This window comes from Theropithecus gelada, chromosome 4 (genome assembly GCF_003255815.1).
Source record: "Theropithecus gelada isolate Dixy chromosome 4, Tgel_1.0, whole genome shotgun sequence".
NCBI lineage: Eukaryota > Metazoa > Chordata > Mammalia > Primates > Cercopithecidae > Theropithecus > Theropithecus gelada.
The window spans coordinates 59,148,787-59,170,414 of record NC_037671.1 but is presented as its reverse complement, the minus strand read 5'-3'; the positions used below and the strand labels follow the sequence as shown (position 1 = coordinate 59,170,414).

Below are 21,628 nucleotides of genomic sequence, written 5' to 3'. Positions count from 1 at the left end.
TTAAGTCTTATACATGTGAATACATAATATACGTATATATAGATACCTACATGTATATTAATTGCTTGCTGGGTACTCTCTTCAGTTTTATTAGTTTTCTTATTTTGTAACTCATTTAGAACCAATTTACAAAGACGAATCAAAAATACATTTATTCTATTATCTATAAAGATGTCAACATATTTCAAAATACATAAGACCATACAAGTTCCAGTTGAATAATACAGTTATGTTTTGCAAAGGTAATTTTATTTGCCTTTATTAGGCAAAACTTACATTATCAAGTAGCATTTTTAATAAAGCAAATAGCATATATCTTAGTAAGATTATCTTTTTTCAATAAAAATATTAAATGTATTTACTTTCCTGGATGTTGTCTACATATCCTACATAGCATGGCTCTTTACAAGAAAAATTAGTCAGAGCTACATAGTCAAATTGTAATGGTAATGCCTTAATGGATGAGTGAAAAAGCTATTAGCCTAGAACAAAATTTTTCCTCATTTTTATACATTAAAAAAGAAACAAGAAGAAAATAACTTTTATCTTTTCAATGGGATTTATTTATGTTTAAGTAAAGGTAGCAAATGTTACATAAGTTGTTTCCTTAAGAACATTTATTTTGTACAATCACATTGTTATCAAGCAAGACTTACGGAAAGTTTCCTGGGTCCACAACACTGAACTTTGAAACTATTGTAGCATCCTCTTTTCCAAGTTTAAACATGACTTTGTGCACTGAAGAAGTATGGCTTCGCATTGCAGAGTGGTCACATGTGACAACCTGACACCAAGCGAGAAGCCTTTTGATGAAGTATGTTTTATCTTTTGTTGAGTTACAAAATGGTACTTTCATGTGTGTGATTATCAAACTCATACTTTTTTTTCAGGTCATTTCTCTTCTGCTACAATAAAAATAAACCAGTTAAAACTAAGCAGTATAGCAATGTAATCGACCATCTATCAGGTTATATCTTATATAGGATGTTTTAGGTGATATTGATGCTTTATATTACACATCTGTATTTAATATACTTTGGGCAGTACAAAGTTAGAACATGTCTGGTAGATAAACAAAAAGATTTCCCTGAAAATTGATACATTGTTTTAACAATCACAAAAACTTAGGTTTATTCTTCAGAAGTGTGGTGGAATTGTTTAATATTAAAATAAAACATCTTGCTGTTGTCATTTTTTTCATATTCCTATTTTATACATTTTTAGATAACAGAATAATCCTGTAATTTTATTGCTAAAACATTATTACTTGGTTAGACATCATTATCAGATTTTGGGGTGACTTTGTTGTTCCCATATTTGCCAACACTAATTATTTCACTGTTTACTTTTGCAAACATGTGCTTATGCTAAAGATCCAAAAACTATAATGGGAAGTCATTGGTAATAATCAATGTACAATGATTGGTTAGGACAATGACTAATCTTATGGGCTGAAGTTTTGACTGCTATATGATAAAAGCTCTGACTATCCTGTTAAATTAACTGTACAGAGGGGTGTTTGGGGATTGGGAAATGCTTATTTCCAAAGAAACCATATTGCATGCTTATTTGACTGGCAGAAATTCTCTGGTTTGATGCATCACTAGTACTGAGGGTGGAATCTACATGCAGCTTCTTCAGCAAGCTTGTTGGTCCCTTAGGAGAGCTCAGCAGTGTTACATATGTCTTACAGCCTGTCACTGCACATGTCTGTCCTTGCTCACTGCCAGGAAGGCTGCCGATTCTCCAACAAAATCCAGTGCTAGATTTAGAACTGAAGGTGCTTTGTTTCAGATACCTGTAATACCTATAAAAAGCAAATTTCAAAGAAATACAAATTTATGTTAACATTCTCATAGTATTTTAACAGTTGTATTAGTTATTCATTTTTGTATCTACTACAGATCTGTATTAAAAATACAAATTGTTGAGGGACTCTGGTTCCAAAATAGCAGTGTAGAAGCAAGCTGGCTTCACTCCCTATCACAGAAAACCAAAAACAAACATACAGTGCCAAGATTATCACCAGCAATATCCCAGAACTCAAGTAAGAGGATGAAACAGTTTCCCAGGCCACAGAGAAGTAAAAAAATAAAAATAAAAATAAAAAGCTCCAAGTAGGTGGTAAGAGATTCAGGCTTCCTTATCCATAATCCTCTCCCCTAATATCCCCAGCATCAAGCACAAGGAAAATTTCTTTCTGACTCACAATTTCTACACTGCAAAAAGTGAGATCAAGGTGGACAGTGAACTTCCTCATCATCTTGATGCACCAAATCAGAGTGCCTGTTTAGCAGCACTACACTGTAAGAGGTGTGTTCCACAGGTCCCCTGAGCATGGACCCCTAGCCAGCCTTTTCACATAACCAGGATATCCTCTTTGGGACAGCCCCCATTCAGGTCAGGCAGCACTCTGATTGTTGGCTAGAACTGAGGCAAACCTGGGCTTAAGGCACCAGTTAGTGCCAAAAAGGAGGCAGTGACCTAGTTGGGAAAAAAGACAGAAAATCAATTGGTATATTACAAATAAGGAAGCATATCCAGTAAAAACCAAAACAAGTCAGACCAAAAAGACAGAAGTAAATAACTAGTCTTTCAATGCAAAGTCATAGATGTAGATCCACAAGAAATAATAGCAAACAAGCAACAATGACCTCTTCATACAGACAAAAAAAGAAATCAGTGACTGACCCTAGTGAAATGGTGATATGTGAACTCTGACCAAGAATTCAAAATAGCAGTTTTAGGGAAACTATGTGACCTCCCAGGAAACAGAAAAGCAATTCATAAATTTATCAGAGATATTTAACAAAGAGATAGGAATAATTTTAAAAAATCAAACAGAAATCTTGGAATTGAGAAATACATTTGCTGAACTGAAAAATTCATTAGAGGCTCCCAACAGCAGAATGGATCAAGTGGAGAAAATAATCTGCGAAATCAAAGACAGGCTTTTTGAAAATATACAGTCAGAGGAGCAAAAAGAAACAAGAATGAAGAGGAATGAAGGTCACCTTCAAGATACAGAAAATTAACTCAAAAGACCAAATCTAAGAATTATCTTTATTCAAGAGGGAATCACACAAAAGCAAGGATTAGAAAGCCCTTTTTAAAAAATAGTAACAGAAAACTTTCCAAAACTTGAGGAAGAGTTAAATATCCAGGTACAGGAAGGTCAGAGAACACCAATCACATTCAACCCAAATAAGACTACCCAAAAGCATGTAACAAATTCTCAAACATCAGGGACAAAGCAGGATTCTAAGAGCAGCCAGAGAAAAGAAGCAACTAACATATAAAGGAATTCAAACTCACCTGGCAATAGACTTCTCAACAGAAGCCACACAGGCCAGAAGGGAGTGAAACAACATTTTCAAAGTGCTCAAAGGAAAAAAAAACCTGTCATCCAAAAATACTGTATCCAGCAGAGTTATCTTTCAAATGTGAAGGATATATAAAATCTTTCCCAGAGAAACAAAAGCTGAGAGAATTCACCACCAACAATCTCATTTTATAAGAAATCTAAAGAGAGCTCTTCAGTCTGAAAGGCAAAAATGCTAATGTGCAGCAACAAAACATCTGAAGGTATAAAATCCACTGGTAAATTTAAGTATACAGACAAATCTAAAATTCTCTAAAACTGTAATTGTTGTTTAAAATCCACTCATAACACCACTACGAAGCTCAAAAGACAAATCTATCAAAACAATAATATCTATAGCAACCTATTAAGAGATAGGCAATATAAAAACATGTCAATGAGACAACATAAAGTCAAAATGTGGGGTGAATGCAATTAAACTGTAGACCTAAAAAAACCCTTTATACAGTTTTTAAAAACTTATTTGTAATAAAAATCGCCATCTTTTAAAAATAATTTATGTCTATATTTTTATAAGCTTCATAGTAACCACAATGCAAAAACCTTTAATAGATTCACTAAAAATAAAAAGCAACAAATTACAACATATTACCAGAGAAAATCATTTAACCACAAAGGAAGACAGCACAAAAGGAAGAAAGGAAAAGAGGAGTTAGAAAATATACAAGCTGCAAAACAGCAGTAGTAAGTCCTGATCAATAATAACACTGAGCCTAGGCAACATAGTGATATCCTACCTTACGAGCTAGGTGTGGTGGCACGTGCCTATAGTCCCAGCTACTCAGAAGGCTGAGGTAGGAAGATCACTGGAGCCCAAGAAGTTGAGGCTGCAGTGAGCCATGATCACACCACTGCCGGGACAAGAGTGAGACCTTGCCTCAAAGAAAAATTATAACATTGAATGTAAATTGACTTAGTTTTCCAATTAAAAGGTATAGGATGGCTGAATGGCAAAGAAACAAGACCCAACTGCATGTTGCCTGTGAGAAAGTCACTTCACCTATAAAGACACACATCGATTGAAAGTGAAGGTGTAGAAATAGATACGCTATGCAACTGGAAACCAAAAAAGAGCAGAAGTAGTTATATCAGGTAAAACAAGTACAAGTCAAAGACTGTAAAAAGAGACACAGGAGGTCACTATATAATAATAAAGGAGTCATTTCAGCAAGAGGCTATAATAGTTAAAAGTGTCTATGCACACAACACGAGAGCTCCCACGTATATAAAGCAAACATTAATAGATCTAAAGGGAGAGATAGACTGCAATATAGTAATATTGAGGAACTTCAACACCTCACTCTCAATAATGGACAGATCCTCCAGACAGAAAATTGACAAGGAAACACTAGAGTTAAAGTATACAATAGATCACATAGGCCAAACTGATATTCACAGAATATTTCACCTGTTATAAAATACACATTGTTTTCATTAGCACATGGCACGTTCTCCAGAAGAGGCTATATCTAGGCCACAAAACAAGTCTCAATAAATTCAAAACAGTAGAAATCATATCAAGTAAGTATTTTTTATGACCACAATGGAATGACACTAGAAACTGATAACATGAGGGTCTCAGAAAATGCACAAACACATGGAAATTAAATAACACGCTCCTGAATGACCAATGAAGTAATTAGGAAGAACAGTATAAAATTTCTTGAAACGAATGTAAATGGAAATACAACACTCCCAAATCTATACTATACAGCAAAAGCAGTACTAAGAAGGAAGTTCGTAGCAATAAACACCTGTATCAAAAAAGTAGAAAGACTTCAAATAAACAACCTAACAGTGAACCTCAAAGAACTAGAAAAGCAGAAACAAATGGAACCTAAAATAGTAGAAGGAAAGAGATAATAAAGATCAGAGCAAAAATAAACAAAACAGATTTTAAAAACCAGATCAATGAAACAAAAAGCTGGTGTTTTTAGAAGACAAAGAAAATCAACAAATCATTAGCTAGACTAAGAAATAAAAAGAAGGCCAAATAAATAAAATCAGAAATGGAAAAGGAGACATAATAACTGAGACCACACAAATAGACTCATTAGAGACTATTATGAAAAACTCTTTGCCAACAAATTGGAAAACCTAGAAGAAATGGCTAAATTCCTGGACACATACAACCCAAAAAGACTGAACCATGAAGAAATAGAAAACTTCAATAAAACAGTAGGGAGTAACAAGATCAAAATTATAATAAAAAGTCTTCCCTCAAAGAAAAGCCCAGTACCTGATGGCTTCACTCCTGAATCTACCAAACATTTGAAGAGACAGTAATACCAATTCTACTCTAATTCTTCAAAAAAAAAAAAAAAAACTGAAGAGGAGGGAATACTTGCAAACTCATTCTGCAAAGTAGTATTACCGTGACACCAAAACCAGAGAAGGGCACAACAAAAAACCAAAACTACAGGCCAGCATCACTGATGAACCAGATACAAAAATCTTCAACAAAATACTAGCAAACCAAATTCAATAACAATGTTTAGCAGCATCCATGGCCTCTGACCACTGGATGCCAGAAGTACCACCAGTTTTGACAATCAAAAATATCTCCAGACGTTCTTAAATACCCTGTGTTGGAGGAAGGTGGCTAAATCACACCTCCCTCCCCACCGTCCCCCGCCATTTGAGCACCACTGTATTAGATCACCTAGAAGTTATAATATATGTTATGTAACATTATGCCAGAGATTGTATACCCTGAGGCCGCTTTGGAAATTTCAGGAGAAGGCTGTTTGGTCACTTAGTTGGATGTTATAGAGGTGCTAGCCTAACATTCTGTAAATCTTATAAATACAGTTTTCTTCAATGCCTGCAAGAAAGAAGTGAAACATGGAGACACCTTGGAAAAAAATCAAGCTCTTGGCATGTGAGAGCTACAAGCAACTTTAGGGCAGCCACAGGAATAAGAGAATAGATGAAAAAAAGAAGGGAGGAGTTTAGGACTTACCCTCACAGACCTGAGCCATAACTGGGAAATTGTTACCCTTTTAAATCTAAGCCACCAGTGACAACCTGAGCTCAGGACTGAGGGGAGGGCACGGTCTACTACAGGGACCATGCTAGAAAAGTAATTTTTCCAAAGGGTATTTTTGGTGGCAGGGCAGGGCCATAGGCTCCTGTGAGTTAAATGACTCAGAACAGAAAAAGGTAACAGTATTCCACTAGACGGTGCTATATCTGATGAATTCATCAAGCATGTCCAAATTAGGTCTTACACGACCCTGTCTTTTCCAGCACATTTTCCTCGGTTCTTTTTGCAATAATTTGAATTCAGCCATACTTAAAATGAAAGATATTTGCAAATTTAAAAAATTCCATTCTAGCTTATCTCCATTACTGATTCAAAATACATGCATTTCTAGTCTAAACAACTTGACACTATTAAGCCAGGCTCAGGTCCAAAAGGCACAAGGTTCATAGCAAAATGTCTGTTCCTTGTTTCAATTTTAATTAATGCCATAGCTAGCAGATTTAATAACACTTCTATTGTTAAGTACAAGCAAAACTGATATAAAAATCTCTTAACTTTCACTTCTTTAGCATTCTGCTGACTGATACAGTCAGGGATGAGTTTTGTGTCTATCCTTGGAAGTCAGAAATATTAAAAAAAACAAGAGTTTAGGATATTAAAATGCTTTACAGACCTCTGAAATATAACAGTGTGCCCCAAAAGATAGCCACTTGGCTTGGAGGTCTGGTAACATAGCATTTAAAAAAGGAACTTGCTGGTCACAGTGGCTCATGCCTGTAATCCCAACACTTTGGGAGGCTGAGGTGGGCAGATCACTTGAGGTCAGGAGTTCGAGACCAGCCTGGGTGACGCGGTGAAACCCCGTCTCTACGAAAAATACACAAATTAGCTGTGTGTGATGGTGCGGGCCTGTAGTCCCAGCTACTCAGGAGGCTGAGGCGGGAGGATTGTTTGAACCCAGGAGGCGGAGGTTGCAGTGAGCAGAGATCGTGCCACTGCACTACAACCTGGGCTACAGAGCAAGACTCTGTTTTCAAAAAATAAAAATAAAAAAGAAAAGACAAGGAAATTAGTTGCTGGGTGGAGTGCTTTCTGCCACTTGGGGAAGACTGCTTGAGCCCGTGGGTTCAAAACCAGCCTGGGCAACAAAGTGAGAACCCTGTCTCCAAAAAAAAAAAAAAAAAAAAAAAAAGAGAGAGAGAGAATTTGGTCATTATACATCAAGGTAACTGGGTGGCTAACCTCATGTCAAAATGGGAAGTACTAAGGGCATATTTAAGCATTTATCTAATTGAAAAGTTGTGAGGTCACAATCTACTGAAATTTATAATCACTTGGAGAAAAAAGATACAGGTAACCTTATCTTTTATAACTTTTTTTTTTTTTTGCAAACAAGGTCTCACTCTGTCCGCCAGGCTGGAGTGCAGTAGCACCATCACAGCTCACTGCAGCCTCGACCTCGCTATCCTCCCACCTCAGCCTCTCGGGAGGAGGATGGGAGTGGTAGTCAGTAATGTGTAGGGCATGGGGGGCAGGGGATTTCTGCATTACATTCAGCTCCACACGTCATTTAAAATATGGTCAGAAGAAATGAAGACAAGTAAAATGGTCTCAAAAGTGGCTGGAATTAGGCAGAGGACAGGCAAAGTACAAGTCAAACATAGAAATGGAAGGAAAATGGAAGGAAAAAAGGAATATACGTGGTGGGCCTTACCGTCATGTGTTACCCACATGCCTCTATTAATCAATGAAAACCTTAATGCAATCATACACACGGTTTCATATATTTTCCATCAAAATAGTAGAGAGAGAGGAAGAGTAAGTACAAGTGAGCTGGCCAGGACAGTGGGTGGAAAAATTCCACTTCACAGTTTTGCCTGGGTCAAGGCCTGACTAGGAAGCATATTTACTTTAGAACTCTCACTAAAAAATTATTCTTTTTCTTAGTATAGGACATGCATCTTGGTAAAAATCCTTATTAAACAATAACAACTAATTTAAAATTTTAAAGACCATGAGAAGCAACATGTAGGATGGTGGAGAAGAACCCTCCACACTTCAGCCAATAGTTCGTGCAAATGTCAGACCACTTTTAGAGCCGGAAGTTCAGTCTCATCAATGTACCTAAGAGATTTCCCAAGGGTCTAAATCTCCTCTGTTTTAGAGAGAAATACTTCTTAAATTGTCATGTGTCCTCTCTTTGGCTCCATTCTATCACCACCAAGTTAACAGGATTTCTGTGAAAAAATTTCCTCAGTAAAACACATTTGGAAAACACTACACACTATATCCCTTTCTTAGAGATTTCTGGTGCACATGGGCATGTTAAAAGGGTATCAAAATATCTGAGAGGTTCTGAGAAAGAAAAACTGAATCCAGCATTTTCCAAATTTAAACCCGCTCCAAGTTCTCCCCTTTTGCCACCAAGAATACCTATTAGCCTTTCACAGGTCACTAGTATTTTCTAGCACAGTAATTGGAAAATGCTATTCCATAGATAAAAGTATTACAACATTTTCTTGCCACATTGAAAGGACTGAAGATTTAAAAGACTTACCAAAAGGATCTATTTAATATCCTGAGAGTTAAGATTTTTGCTTACATTTGGCTTCTTGGTACAGTTGTTTAGCTTTTGCCCTATCATTCTCCTAATTGAAACATCATCCGTATTGGGAAATAATTGTTTTGTTACTCCTGTAAAAAACCAATAACAACACACAAGAAACTTTATGAGTCCTTTGCATCTTAGGGGATGAACTGAGGTAAAACATCAAGTATTCTACATTATAATTTTGTTTCCATTTTACAAAAGTAGCCCAAAGACCCATGAGATATTTAAACAGATGAATATATAGGCAGGTTTTTCTAAGTAAAGCAAGAGATATCAGCAGATCTGTATTATCAACTGAGATCCTATGGTAGCAATTAACTTTAATCCTCCTACTTGCTTTAAACTCTAAGTCCTCTTGCTCTAAAACGTTAGGAATGTATTTTTATCCATTCCCAACATTAGTTGAAACAACTAAACTCTGACTGATCTTTTTCTGTATCTGTCTGCCTCAGCCTCCCAAACCACTGTGATTACAGGCATGAGCAACCACGCCTAGCCATGTTCTCTAACTTTTAAAGTCAGTCTAACAGTATGTGTGAGCCAAGGGAAAGAATTTCACTGCAGTTGTTACAAGTAGTAGTTTTTTTGTTTCAGGAAGACAGACATTGTTGTACATTAAGAAATGACATATATAGAGCTGGGATTCAGAGAATCCTTAAATTTGTTGGATGTTGTCAAAAATTAATTGGATAATCTAGATTTTATTTAAGGAGATTCATTAATTTGAAAACCACAAATAGGATGGTCGAATTAGCCTTTATCTTTCTAGAATGAAAGATAAGAAATATAACAAAAGCAAAGTAGAAATTGTTATTGAAATTTTACTTTAAAAGATTGTAAGAATTTACGTTTCCAAAGCTATAAATTGTATGAATTCAAACTTTTTCGTGATATAAAACTTAGTTTTATTTTAATAACCATTTTTAATGTAAAGTTTTTCTATAAAATTTCCCATATTTAATGAGAGTTTTAGACTAACCTGAGATTTTTCTTTCCTAGAAAAAGAAACTTTAAAAAATAAAAGGACCATGAAGGACTACCTTGACCTTGAGTGGTAACATGATTTAAAATTCGTGTGACAATGTAACGCAATCATATTATCACCTATGATTTCTTGAACTTCATTCTGATTCATAGCTGGTTTTACGGCTTTGTCCCTTGAAGTAGAGGATTTTGCCCCTGTCAGGCTGTGAGTGGCCATGTATTCATTTGTGTAAAGTACTTGCATTAAATCATTAATAAACTTCTGAGGCTTGCTCTTGTTACAACGGGCAATCTGCCATTTTTCAATCTGGAACTAAAAAGATAAGAAAGAGCTGAAGTTGGAAAAAGGAAGTTCCATATGGAGAAATATATTACTAATTGAGTTAAGGCATAAGAGAAAACAATGTCAACATTTTTTAAGGTAATGTATTATATGTATTTTAATATATATTTTACATTTTAATTTAATATCTATTTTACATGTCAGGAATTAGAGTTAAGTGTTATCTGTGTGATACTCTTCACTATTTATGGGGTATTTGTTCCAAGGTGTATACAAATTCTTGTCATGTAAACTGGATTTGTTCCTTTCAGGCTTAGTCCCATACTCAGTGCTTCATCGTAAATGTAGTAGGAAGAATAATGGCCCTCTGAAAGGTCACATCCTAATCCCTGAAATCTGTAACATGTTGCCTCACAGGGCAAAAACAATTCTGTAGATGTGATTAAAACTAAGTACCTTGAGATGGGAGATTATCCTAGATTATCTAGGTGGGCTCAATCTAATCACATGAGTTCTTAAAAGCAGAAGAAGGAAGCAAAAGGGTAGATCAGGAAAAAGAGACAGAAGAGGGAGGAAAGAACTGAAGTGTAAGAGGGACTTCACCAGTTGTTGCTGGCTTTGAAGATGGCAGAAGTGGGCTGTGAGCCAAGGAATATGATTGCCTCTAGAAGTGAGAATGGCCTTCAATTTACAACCAGCAAGAAAGTGGGGAATTCAGTTTTACAACCACAAGAAAATGAATTCTACCAGAGCCTGGGTGAGCAGGAAACAGATTCTGCCCTAGAGCTTCCAGAAAGAAATACACCTGCTAACACCTTGACTTTAGTCTAGTGAGACCTGTACCAGACTTCTGATCTATAGAATTCTAAGATAGTAAACTTGGGTCATTTGAAATCACTAAATTTGTGATAATGTGTTATATAGCAATAGGTAACTGATACACTAAGATTCAAATATTTTGAATGTTAGATTGTTAGTTAATATTTATCATGGTTGATGGTATATTTACTGAGACTACCTGATTCTAACAAAACTTTGTCTTTTTAGCATCTGTGTCTTGATTAAGTAGAAAAATAGAAAAAGACTTGTGTTCAGCCAGCATGCTGAGGCTGAAATTTACCTCTCAATGATATAAAATTGTATAATCCTGAATGCATAGGTATCCTTCTGTCACTGGTATAAGAATTTTTAAGTTCAATAACTTTATCTTTGTCCCCAATTTGCCTTTAATGTTCTAAACTGGGTATTTGTTTCACAAATACTAGTTTTTATTATAAAAGGACAACAGTTTTATGCCTCTGGTTCTCAGATTGATCTTGACTTCCTCAGAGAAGATCTTCTTGCCCCTCCTAAGTCAAGCCCTCCCTTCCCTTTCCCCAGGCTAGGTCAAGCACCTTATGCCTCTTTTTTTTTTTTTTGAGACGGAGTCTTGCTCTGTCACTCAGGCTGGAGTGCAGTGGCACGATCTCGGCTCACTGCAAGCTCCGCCTCCTGGGTTCACACCATTCTCCTGCCTCAGCCTCCCGAGTAGCTGGGACTACAGGTGCCTGCCACCATGCCCGGCTAATTTTTTTTTTTTTTTTTTGTATTTTTAGTAGAGATGGGATTTCACCGTGTTAGCCAGGATGGTCTCAATCTCCTGACCTCGTGATCTGCCCGTCTCGGCCTCCGAAAGTGCTGGGATTACAGAGGTGAGCCACCACACCCAGTCACCTTATGCCTCTTTTTTGTAGTACTTAATAATTGTAATATTCCTATTGCATAAAACTAGTTTATCCAATAGTTATCTGATAAAACAATGATCATTGTCTACCCTTATTTAAATTTTTTATTTAACTGTATTCCAAAGAACAATAAGGCGGTTATTGCACCTGACCTGTTTCTCATCAGTCTGATGCTCTTCTTCAGGCTTTAAGGAATCTGGTGAACTGGAGTTAGAATGACTGCACGTTGAGGCAAATGAATCTGGCGAGGAGTTGTTTGTTGCTCTCCAGAGGGTGGATGCAGATGTAGACATGGTTCCTCCACCCTTAAGCAGAGCCTCAGCCATACCAACCAATTCTTCAAACTGGGTGACTGCTTGTGGTAACACTAAAATGGCAAGAAAAAGTACACTTTACAAATACCATAGGTAAAAGGTGCATATGTATATATATTTTTTTGTTGAGTGTATGTGCATAGAAATATGCAGAACAAACTGTTAACATCTGCTGTCTTTGGAAAATAAACATGGCAGGAAAGGTGTTTGGAACATATTTACTTTTATTATTAAATAATTTAGTAATTGCTTAATAATAATAAAGCAATGACAAAACATTTGGTTTTTGCAGTTAAATGAATATGCATTACTTTGTAACTAAAAATAATGTTTTAAAAGTTGATTCTTTTTTTTCTAGTTGCTGGGGTTTTATTTGAAGATGTTGAGTTGAATCTCTTGTTTGGAGCTATTACTGATTCTATTATCAATAACCTTCCAGAAGCTTACATTAGGCCTGTTTATGTGCCAAGATAAAACTAGCCATTTCTCACAGATGAAAATAAATTTTCTATGACCGTGTATGGTTTACAAGGGAGTCAAATTTCATCAAATTATTAAAAATGTACTGCTACAATTCAAACTTGTGTTGTGATATATTAAAGATGAATTTTGGTAATCAATGGAATATTTTCTTTGTTCCTTTTTTTAAAATGGAAACTTACACATTCAAAGTTTTCATGCCTCCATGTAAAATGGTCTTCTCTGTTGTTATATCTAGTTTGTTTCCTAAGGACAAATAACATGTTGTTGGAGTTGGAAGAGATCTTGAACCTTGTCTAATTCAGTTCCTCACTACATGGTTGAGGGAACAGCCTGCTGGAGAGGTGAAAAAACTCTGAAACTTTTTTTATACTTTTCTTAAGCATATTATTGAGCTACAATTTTAGAATAATTAATGATGTGCAAATCAGTATATATGGTACTATATATAGTATACAGTATGTAGTATAGTATATAGTATATGGTACTATATTAAAGGAAAATCTACTAAAGAAGAAAATATTATTTTCTGTTCTTTCAAAAACATTTATTAGCACCTTTCATGTGCCAGACACTTATTCCATCAGTAATTACTTATCAAGCATTTAATAATATTAAACATTTATCTAGTTTTTTTTTCTCTGTGCCAGGCACTATTCTGAGACCTTCACTGATGTTCTTTCATCCAATACTCATTGCAACTCTCTGAGATAGGTATTATCTTTACCTCTCATTTCCAGATGAAGTCAGTTAGGCAACAAGAAGTTAAGTAATTCGTCCAGAGTCACACAGTTAGTGAAGAGAAAAGCCAAGATTCAAATTCAGACTGGCTGCCTCCCAAGTCTATGTTATGCAGATTCTCAGTATTTGCCAACCACTATGCTAGGTGTGAGGGATAAAACTGGGAGCAAAACCAGATGTGATCCATGTTCTTTTGGAGCTTACAGTCTGAGGGGTGAAGGGGAGACTTATTTACAAACCCACCTGTGTAGCAAGAATTTTGCCCTGCTCAAAGAACGATCTGGCCTTTGTCCGAGTTCCTGGGAAGTAACTGTTAAATCCTTGGAATTTCCTGACTGACAGGAGTGTCTTCACCACTCATCATGAGCTCCTGGGACCATGCCTGACAGTTTATGCTAATAAGCTGACTCATGGTGGGGCCAAGTCACATGCAATAGCCTTAGGGTGGCAGCTGGCCACAGCCTGAAATCCAGAAAGACCAACCATATGATTTAGAGACTGAGTTCAACCACATGGGCAGGCAATCAACCGATCAATCATGCCTGCATTATGAAGCTCCAATAAAAAGTTTGGACAGTAGAGCTCTGGTGAGCTTCCTGGATAGACAATACTTTATGTGGATTGTCACATATAGATGCTATGGGCATAAGGCATCCTGAGACAACCAAAGCCTGACACATGTGGAAACCTCCCAGACTCTGCCCTCTTTCTTTGGCTGATTCTAATTTGTATCCTTTCCTTGTAACGAATGTTCTGTGAGTTTTTCTGTTAGAGAAAATTATTGAATATGAGGGTGGTTTCGGGAAACTCCTGCATGTGTAGTTGGTGTCAGAAGTATTAGGCACTCTTGGCAGTGTGGAGGACACTGCCCTTAACTTTGCAGTTTGGTTTACCTGAGGTATATGCAAAAAATAAAAAATCACAATTCTTAAATGGCACAAAGCAGCAGCATAAGGTGCTTGACCCAGCCTGGGGAATGGGAGGGCTTGACTTGGATGGGGAAAGCAGAGCTTCTCTGAGGAAGTCAAGATTCATCTGACAACTTAAGACTGAGCAGGGATTAAATTGCTGAAGAGAATGAGGGGGTCATTAGAGGTATGGGAATAGCACCTTCTTCATATGAGGAACTGAAAGAAGGTGAAGTCTAGAACGTAAGAAGAAAAAGGGAATTTGGTATGAAGTGGGACTACAAGAATATTTACTATTTTTTTCAAATTACATTTGTATATGTTCATTGGCATACATCATTCTTGTTATTTCTGCCTGTGTATCTCTAGTTTTATTAATGTATTTTCTTTTACGTAATTAGAACCATGCTGTATACATTGCATTGTATCATGCCTCTTTTTTTTCCAATTAAAATGGTAAGGTGAATATTTTGCCTGTTTTATTAAATCTTCTTGGAAAATATGAGTCTTTAAGGTCTAATTTACATACAGTTAAAGGCAAAACCTTACATGAAGTCTGAGCAGAAATTTCATAGGTAAAGGGGACGAGTTTGACAAATGGGTGCACCCATTAAAAACACACCTAATCAAGATAGAACATTTCCATCCTCCCAGAATGTTACTTTACATCCTGTCTAAATCAATCCTTGGACTTACCTCAGAGGCAACCACTAATCTGACTTCTTTAGCTGTAGATAAATTTTACTTGTTCTAGAATTCCATATAAATGAACTCAAACAGTATATTCTCCCTTTTTTTTGTCTTTTTTCTCCGCATAATAGTTTAACACATCCATGTTGTGTGTACCATAATTCATTTCTTTTTATTGCTAACATTCCATTACTTCATAATTAATGTATCCATTCACCTGTTGATGGGCTATTTTCCCTAATATCCAATATATTCATGTTCTGTAACTTATTTATTTATTTACTTATTTTGAGACAGAGTCTCATTCTGTCACCCAGGCTGGAGTGCAGTGGCATGATCTCAAATCACTGCAACCTCCGCCTTCCAGGTTCAAGCGATCCTCTGGCCTCAGCCTCCTGAGTAGCTGGGACTACAGGTGTGCATCATGCCAGCTAATTTTTGTATTTTTAGTAGAGATGGGGTTTCACCATGTTGGCCAGGCTGGTCTTGAACTCCTCACCTCAGGTGATCTGCCCACCTCGGCCTCCCAAAGTGCTGGGATTACAGGCGTGAGCCACCACGCCCGGTCCTATAACTTCTTTAAATGCTCCTTTTCTCACTTGGAAATTAGGTTGCTTCCAATGCTTCTTTTTTTCTTTTTTCTTTTCCTTCCTTCCTTCCTTCCTTCCTTCCTTCCTTCCTTCCTTCCTTCCTTCCTTCCTTCCTTCCTTCCTTCCTTCCTTCCTTTCTCTCTCTCTCTCTCTCTCTCTCTCTTTCTCTTTTTCTAGACAGAGCCCTGCTATTACCCAGGCTGGAGTAGAGTGGCATGATCACAGCTTACTGCAGCCTTGACTTCCCAGGCTCAAACAATCCTCCCACTGCAGCCTCCCAAGTAGCTGGGTCTACCTGGCTAATATTTTTATTTTTTGTAGAAATGGGGTCTCCCTATGTTGCCCAGGCTGGTCTCGAACTCCTGGGCTCAAGTGATCCTCCCAAAGCGCTGGGATTACAGTGGGGAGCCACTTTGCTAGGCCCAATTTTCTTAATTACAAATAAAGCTTTGATAAACCTTCTTGCATCTACATTTTCATATGTACCTCTGATCATGTCAATGCTATACATTCCTGAGAGCATAACAGCATTAAGAGATATAAATGCTTTCAAGATTCAATTCATATTGCTGAATTGCTCTCTAGAAACATTTTTCCAACTTACACTCCCACCAGCAATATAAGAAATTGACCATATCACTGTGCCACCAACAATAGGTGTTAATCAGTAACAACCATCTTCATTTTTTTGATAGCTTAAAATCTTAGTACATTTTAAATTACAATTATTTAATTATTGTGAAGTTAAATATAATTTGTTTATTGATTATTAGAATTTCTTCTATCAATTATCTATTGGAGCATGGGATCTTGGTACTTTTTCTATTTTATAAGAACTGAAATGGTTTTTGTAAAGTGGTTACAAGAGTGCCTAGCACATTATAAGCAGAATGTATTAGCTTTATTATTAACTCCCTTATATATTAAGCATTTTAACCTTTTATTTTTCTTGAGTTGCAAATATTTTTCTCAAAGTGTGTATCTTTTAATTTTATAACATTTTAAACACACACAATTTAAACTTTCATTTTAGTTGAAAGTAGCAGTCTTTTCTTAGTATATTATCTGTTTATTTTATACTTAGAAAGTCATTCATTACTCAGATCAGTTAAATATTCACCAATAATTTTGTAGAGTTTAAATATCTTTTCACAAGTATGTTGTTTTCCTGGATATATTTTTTTAAACTTTTAATGGAAAATTTTAAACAGAAACAAAAATAGCAAATTCTCCCATTTCAATTCATGGCAAGTCTCATTCCACTTATACCCTGATCCCTTTTCTCCCTCAAATTATTTGATGCAAAGCACAGGCAACATCTCATTTTTATCTGTAAAAATTTCTGTAGGCATCTCTAAAAGGTGTATTTAAAAATATAACTGTTAACACCACTACTACAGCCAGAAATAGTTAACAATAGTTTTTAAATATCATTTTAAAAAACCATAGTCAATGTTCAAATTTCTCTGATGGTCTTATTTTTTAACAGTTTGTTTGAATCAAGATCCAGTAAGGACTATACATTACAACCGGTTGCTGTCTCTTCCATATAAACTACAGGTTTCCTCTTCCTTCCTAGTTTTTTTCCCTTGCAATTTATTAATTGTGGAAACTGGGTCATTTGTCCTGGAGAATTTCCTATAGTCAGATTTTGCTGTGATTGCACCCTTTGGTGGTATTTGACATATTCTCTGGTTCCCTGTATTCGATGTAGATTGGTAGTTAGATGTGAAGGGTTGATCGGATTCAGGTAGTGTTTTTAACTTCCATCAGGTGGCATTTAATGCCTGGCTAGCTTTTTTGTCATCTCAGCAGCTATGGATGATCACTGCATAGATTCATTATGTCACGATGGGTTGTAAAATAGTGACATTCTAATAATTTTCTTCTTCATTTATTAGCTGGAGTCCTACAAAGGGAAACTTCCTCTTATCAACTGTTTGGTTACCCAGAAGTCCATTTCATATAGTAATGGCAGGATACATGCTTGATTTTGGTTTGTATGTGCCAATTTTCAAAATTACAAGTTGGTTGTTTTCAGAAGATCATTACTTTTTTTTCTTTTTTGAATACCACTATGAACTCATGCATTTAAACATATATTAATACAATATGTGTCTATCTATTGTGGTTGTCATTCTTATTGATGCTCAAACTGTCCCATCTTTGGCTTGTGGGAAGCTCTTCTAGTTGACACATCTGCGTGTTCTAACTTCCTTGCTTTCTGATATGACAAGATGTTCCTGTATATTTCCTGCTTAAGCTTCTTCACAAGTCTTATTCTGTACATTTCGTATGCAAGACATGGAATCTGCCATTTACCCAAGAAGTCATCGTTCCCTTTAAAGGTTAATGATATTACAAAGGCACATCTAATTTCTAGGAGTGCTCTTGGCTATTGAGTTCCTGTTTTTAGGACTATTCAGGGAACCATATTAGAAAACTTGTTTAAATTTGATTTTATTTAATATTTTAATTATACATATTCATAGGGCAGATAATGATGTTTTGATACATATAGTGTATAATGATCAGATCAGGGTGATTAGCATATCTATTACTGCAAACATTTATCATTTCTTTATGTTGGGAACATTCCAAATCCTCCTTCTAGCTACTTGAAAATATATACTATTGTTAACTATAGTAATCCCACAAGGATATTGAACATTAGAAAGTATTCTTCCTATCTAGCTGTAATTTTGTATGCTTTAATAAATCTCTCCCTACCTCTCCCTTCCCCCTACCCTTTCCAGTCTCTTGTATCCTCTGTTCTACTTTTTAGTTTTACGAGATTAACCTTTTTTTTTAGCTTCCATATACAAATGAGAACATGCAGTGTTTAGCTTTCTATTCCTGGCTTATTTCACTTAACATAATGATCATCCGTGTTGCCAAAAATGACAGGATTTCATTCTGTTTTACGGATGAATAATATTCCATTGTGTATCTATGCCACATTTTCTTTATCTATTCATCTGTTGTTGGACACTTAAGTTGATTCTCTACGTTATCTATTGTGAACCGTGCTGTCTCCACAGTGGCTGTACTGTTTTTACATTCACACTCACAGTGTATAAGAGTTCACTTTTCTCCACATCTTCACCAGAATTTGTTATTTTTTTATCTTTTTGATAATAGCCATCCTTCCTGGGGTGAGATGCTACCCCACTGTGGTTTTGACATGTATTTCCCTGGTGATCAGTGATGTTGAGCATTTTTTTCATATACCTATTGGCCATTTGTATGTCTTATTGAGAAATATCTGTTCAGATTGCCCATTTTTTTTCTTTTTTCTTTTCTTAAGAGATGGTGTCTCTATCTGTCACCCAGGCTGGAGTGAAGTTGTGGCAGGCCAGTTCTCCCTGACAATCACACAGACAGGCCTGCATGACAGTCACACAGACAGGCCTGCCAAGCACTCCAGTTACACAGACAGATTTCCACAGCACTGCCTTGACATTGAGCAAATAGTTAAACCTAGGGAAATCAGTGCCCAGACATCAAAGCTAGAAATGAAACATGATCAGTAGGAGCCTTGCATGGGCTTCTCCCTAACCTGGAGCAAGCCAAAATAATAGAGACAGTCTTTGATTCCTAGCGCCAGGACCTGTATCTGAGATGAGTCAAGGTAACAGAGGCAGCTGTTTGAACAGATTCATTGGAGAGTCTAAGGCAGCTCTCTGGACCAAGCTGTAAAGGAGATAAGATAGAAATAATCACTCTGGTACCACAGTAGACAGGCCTTGAAGGTAGTGGGGCCATTTTAATCAGACTTAGCAAGCATTTTTGTCTCTGACCTTCTAGTTGAAACAAAATTAGTTACCAGTAGACTTAGGCCAATGCTATACTGCACATAGGCACATAACCCCAACCTATATAAGCACTAAGAAAATTGCAACACTTTGAGTTGGTCTGGTGGAATTATCTCTGGCCTTCTCCCTGTATCCAGTTACAGCAATAAATTCCCTTCTTTCCTAGTTTGTCTGCTTCCTGTTATTGGGCCTCGAGAAAACACAGCTGGACCCGGCTTGGTTCCAGGAACAAAGTGGCACGATCACAGCACACTGTAAACTTCCGAAACTCCTGGACCCAAGCTATCTTCCCATTTCAGCCTCCCGAGTAGCTGGGATTACAGGCATAAGACACCACACCCAGCTCATTAAAAAAAATTTTTTTTTTTTTTTTTTAGAAATAGGGTCTTGCTATGTTGCCCATGCTGGTCTCATACTCCTTGCCTCAAGTGATCCTCTAGTCTTGGCCATTTTTAAATCAGAATGTTTGTTTACTTTTGCTTTTGTTTCCTGTGCTTTTAAGGTCCTATTCACAAAATATTTTCCCAGACCAATGTCCTGGAGTGTTTCCCCTATGTTTTCTTCTAGTAGTTTCATTGTTTGGGTCTTAAATTCAGGTCTTTGATTTATTTTGAATTGATTTTTGCATAGGATGAGAGGTGGGGGTCTAGTTTCATTCTGCAAATAATTATCCAGTTTTCCCAGCACGATTTTTTTTTTTTTTTTTAAATTTGAGACATGGTCTCACTTCATCTTCCAGGCTGGAGTGCAGTAATGTGATCATGGCTCACTGGAGCCTCAACCTCCTGGGCTCAAGCAATCCTCCCACGCAGCTTCCTGAGTAGTTGAGACCACTGGTGTGTGCCACCACACCAGGCTCATTTTAACAGTTTTTGTAGAGATGGGTCTCCCTGTTTTGCCCAAGGTGGTCTTGAACTCCTAGGTTCAAGTGATTTTCCCACCTCAGCCTCTCAAAGTGTTAGGATTACAGGTGTGAGCCACCGTGCCTGGTTCCAGCACCATTTATTAAAGAGACTACATTTCCCCAGTGAATGTTCTTGGTGGCTTTATCAAAAATCAAATGACTGTCGGTATGTGGATTAGTTTCTGAGTTCTCTATTCTGTCCCATTGGTCTAATGTGTCATTTTTAAGCCAATACCATGCAGCTTTGGCTACTACAGCTTTGTAGTATATTTTGAGGTCGACAGAGTGATACTTCCAGCTTTGTTCTTTTTGCTCAGAATTGCTTTGGCTATTCAGGGTCTTTCACGAATCCATACAAATTATAAAAAATGTTTTTTCTATTTCTGTGAAAAATGTCATTGGTATTTTGATAGGAATTGCATTCAATCTATACATTGCTTTGGGTAAACTACAACTTTTTAAAGACAACATTTATTATGTGTTCAAACCAGTACTTCCCATTCAAAATCAGAACATGGAGTTTTAATTTAAACTGTATAGTTATGTTCTTAGTGAGTCACCTGGTGTGAAATGAGAAGGTAGCTTGGAATATCAATTTTCCCAACACATCCTTTTCCTGATTGACTTGCAGGACTTGCTACATGACTACATAGTTTGCAGGGCCCAACACAAACAAAAAATTCAGTGCTCATTGTTCAAAACCTCTAAAGAATTTTAAGATGGTGACAGCAGAGCCTTTAACCAGTATGTGGGCCCTTCTAAGAGCAGGGCCTTATGTAACTGCACGTCACACATCTACAAAGCCGGCCATGTTGAATTGTGATAGCAAACATTGTAACAACAAATACTTGCTATGTGCCAGTCTCTGTTCTGAATGCTTTCCCTGTCACTCAGGTGAGTACTTTATTATTTCCATTTTAGAGATGAAAAAAAGGAGGCACAGCATGGTTAAACAACTTGCACAAGGTTACACAGACACTAGGTGGCAGAGCAGGGCTTGAACTCAGGTGCTTTGCTTTCCCAAATTTTTACCTCTTTGCTCCTATGCCACACTGCTTCTTCCAAGAACTGTAGAGACAAGAGTCTCACTATATTGCCCAGGTTGGTCTCAAACTCCTGGCCTCAAGCAAACCTCCCTCCTTGGCCTCCCAAAGTGCCAGGATCACAAGATTGAGCCGTTGTGCCTGGCCTGAAAGTGTCTTCCTATAGGTTTTTC

The 21,628-nt window shown here is 36.8% G+C and overlaps 1 protein-coding gene across 4 annotated transcripts in view; it reads right to left on the bottom strand.

Annotated features, from left to right (window-relative positions):
- Window positions 1-232: 232 nt before the first annotated feature.
- The window catches only part of BEND6 (BEN domain containing 6), a 75,760-nt gene continuing 54,364 nt past the window's right edge, over window positions 233-21,628 (bottom strand). For 2 of the 4 annotated variants that reach the window (XM_025382638.1, XM_025382639.1), the window contains 4 exons: window positions 12,123-12,337; window positions 10,084-10,276; window positions 8,926-9,062; window positions 233-1,807 (listed from right to left, as the gene is read on the bottom strand). In XM_025382638.1, coding sequence (XP_025238423.1) covers window positions 8,935-9,062; window positions 10,084-10,276; window positions 12,123-12,337 — 536 coding nt within the window. In that variant the 3' untranslated portion in view covers window positions 233-1,807; window positions 8,926-8,934. Of the gene's footprint in view, window positions 1,808-8,925; window positions 9,063-10,083; window positions 10,277-12,122; window positions 12,338-16,616; window positions 19,387-21,628 lie in introns of those variants that run through there. The other 2 variants (XM_025382641.1, XM_025382640.1) reach the window with 2 other exon arrangements.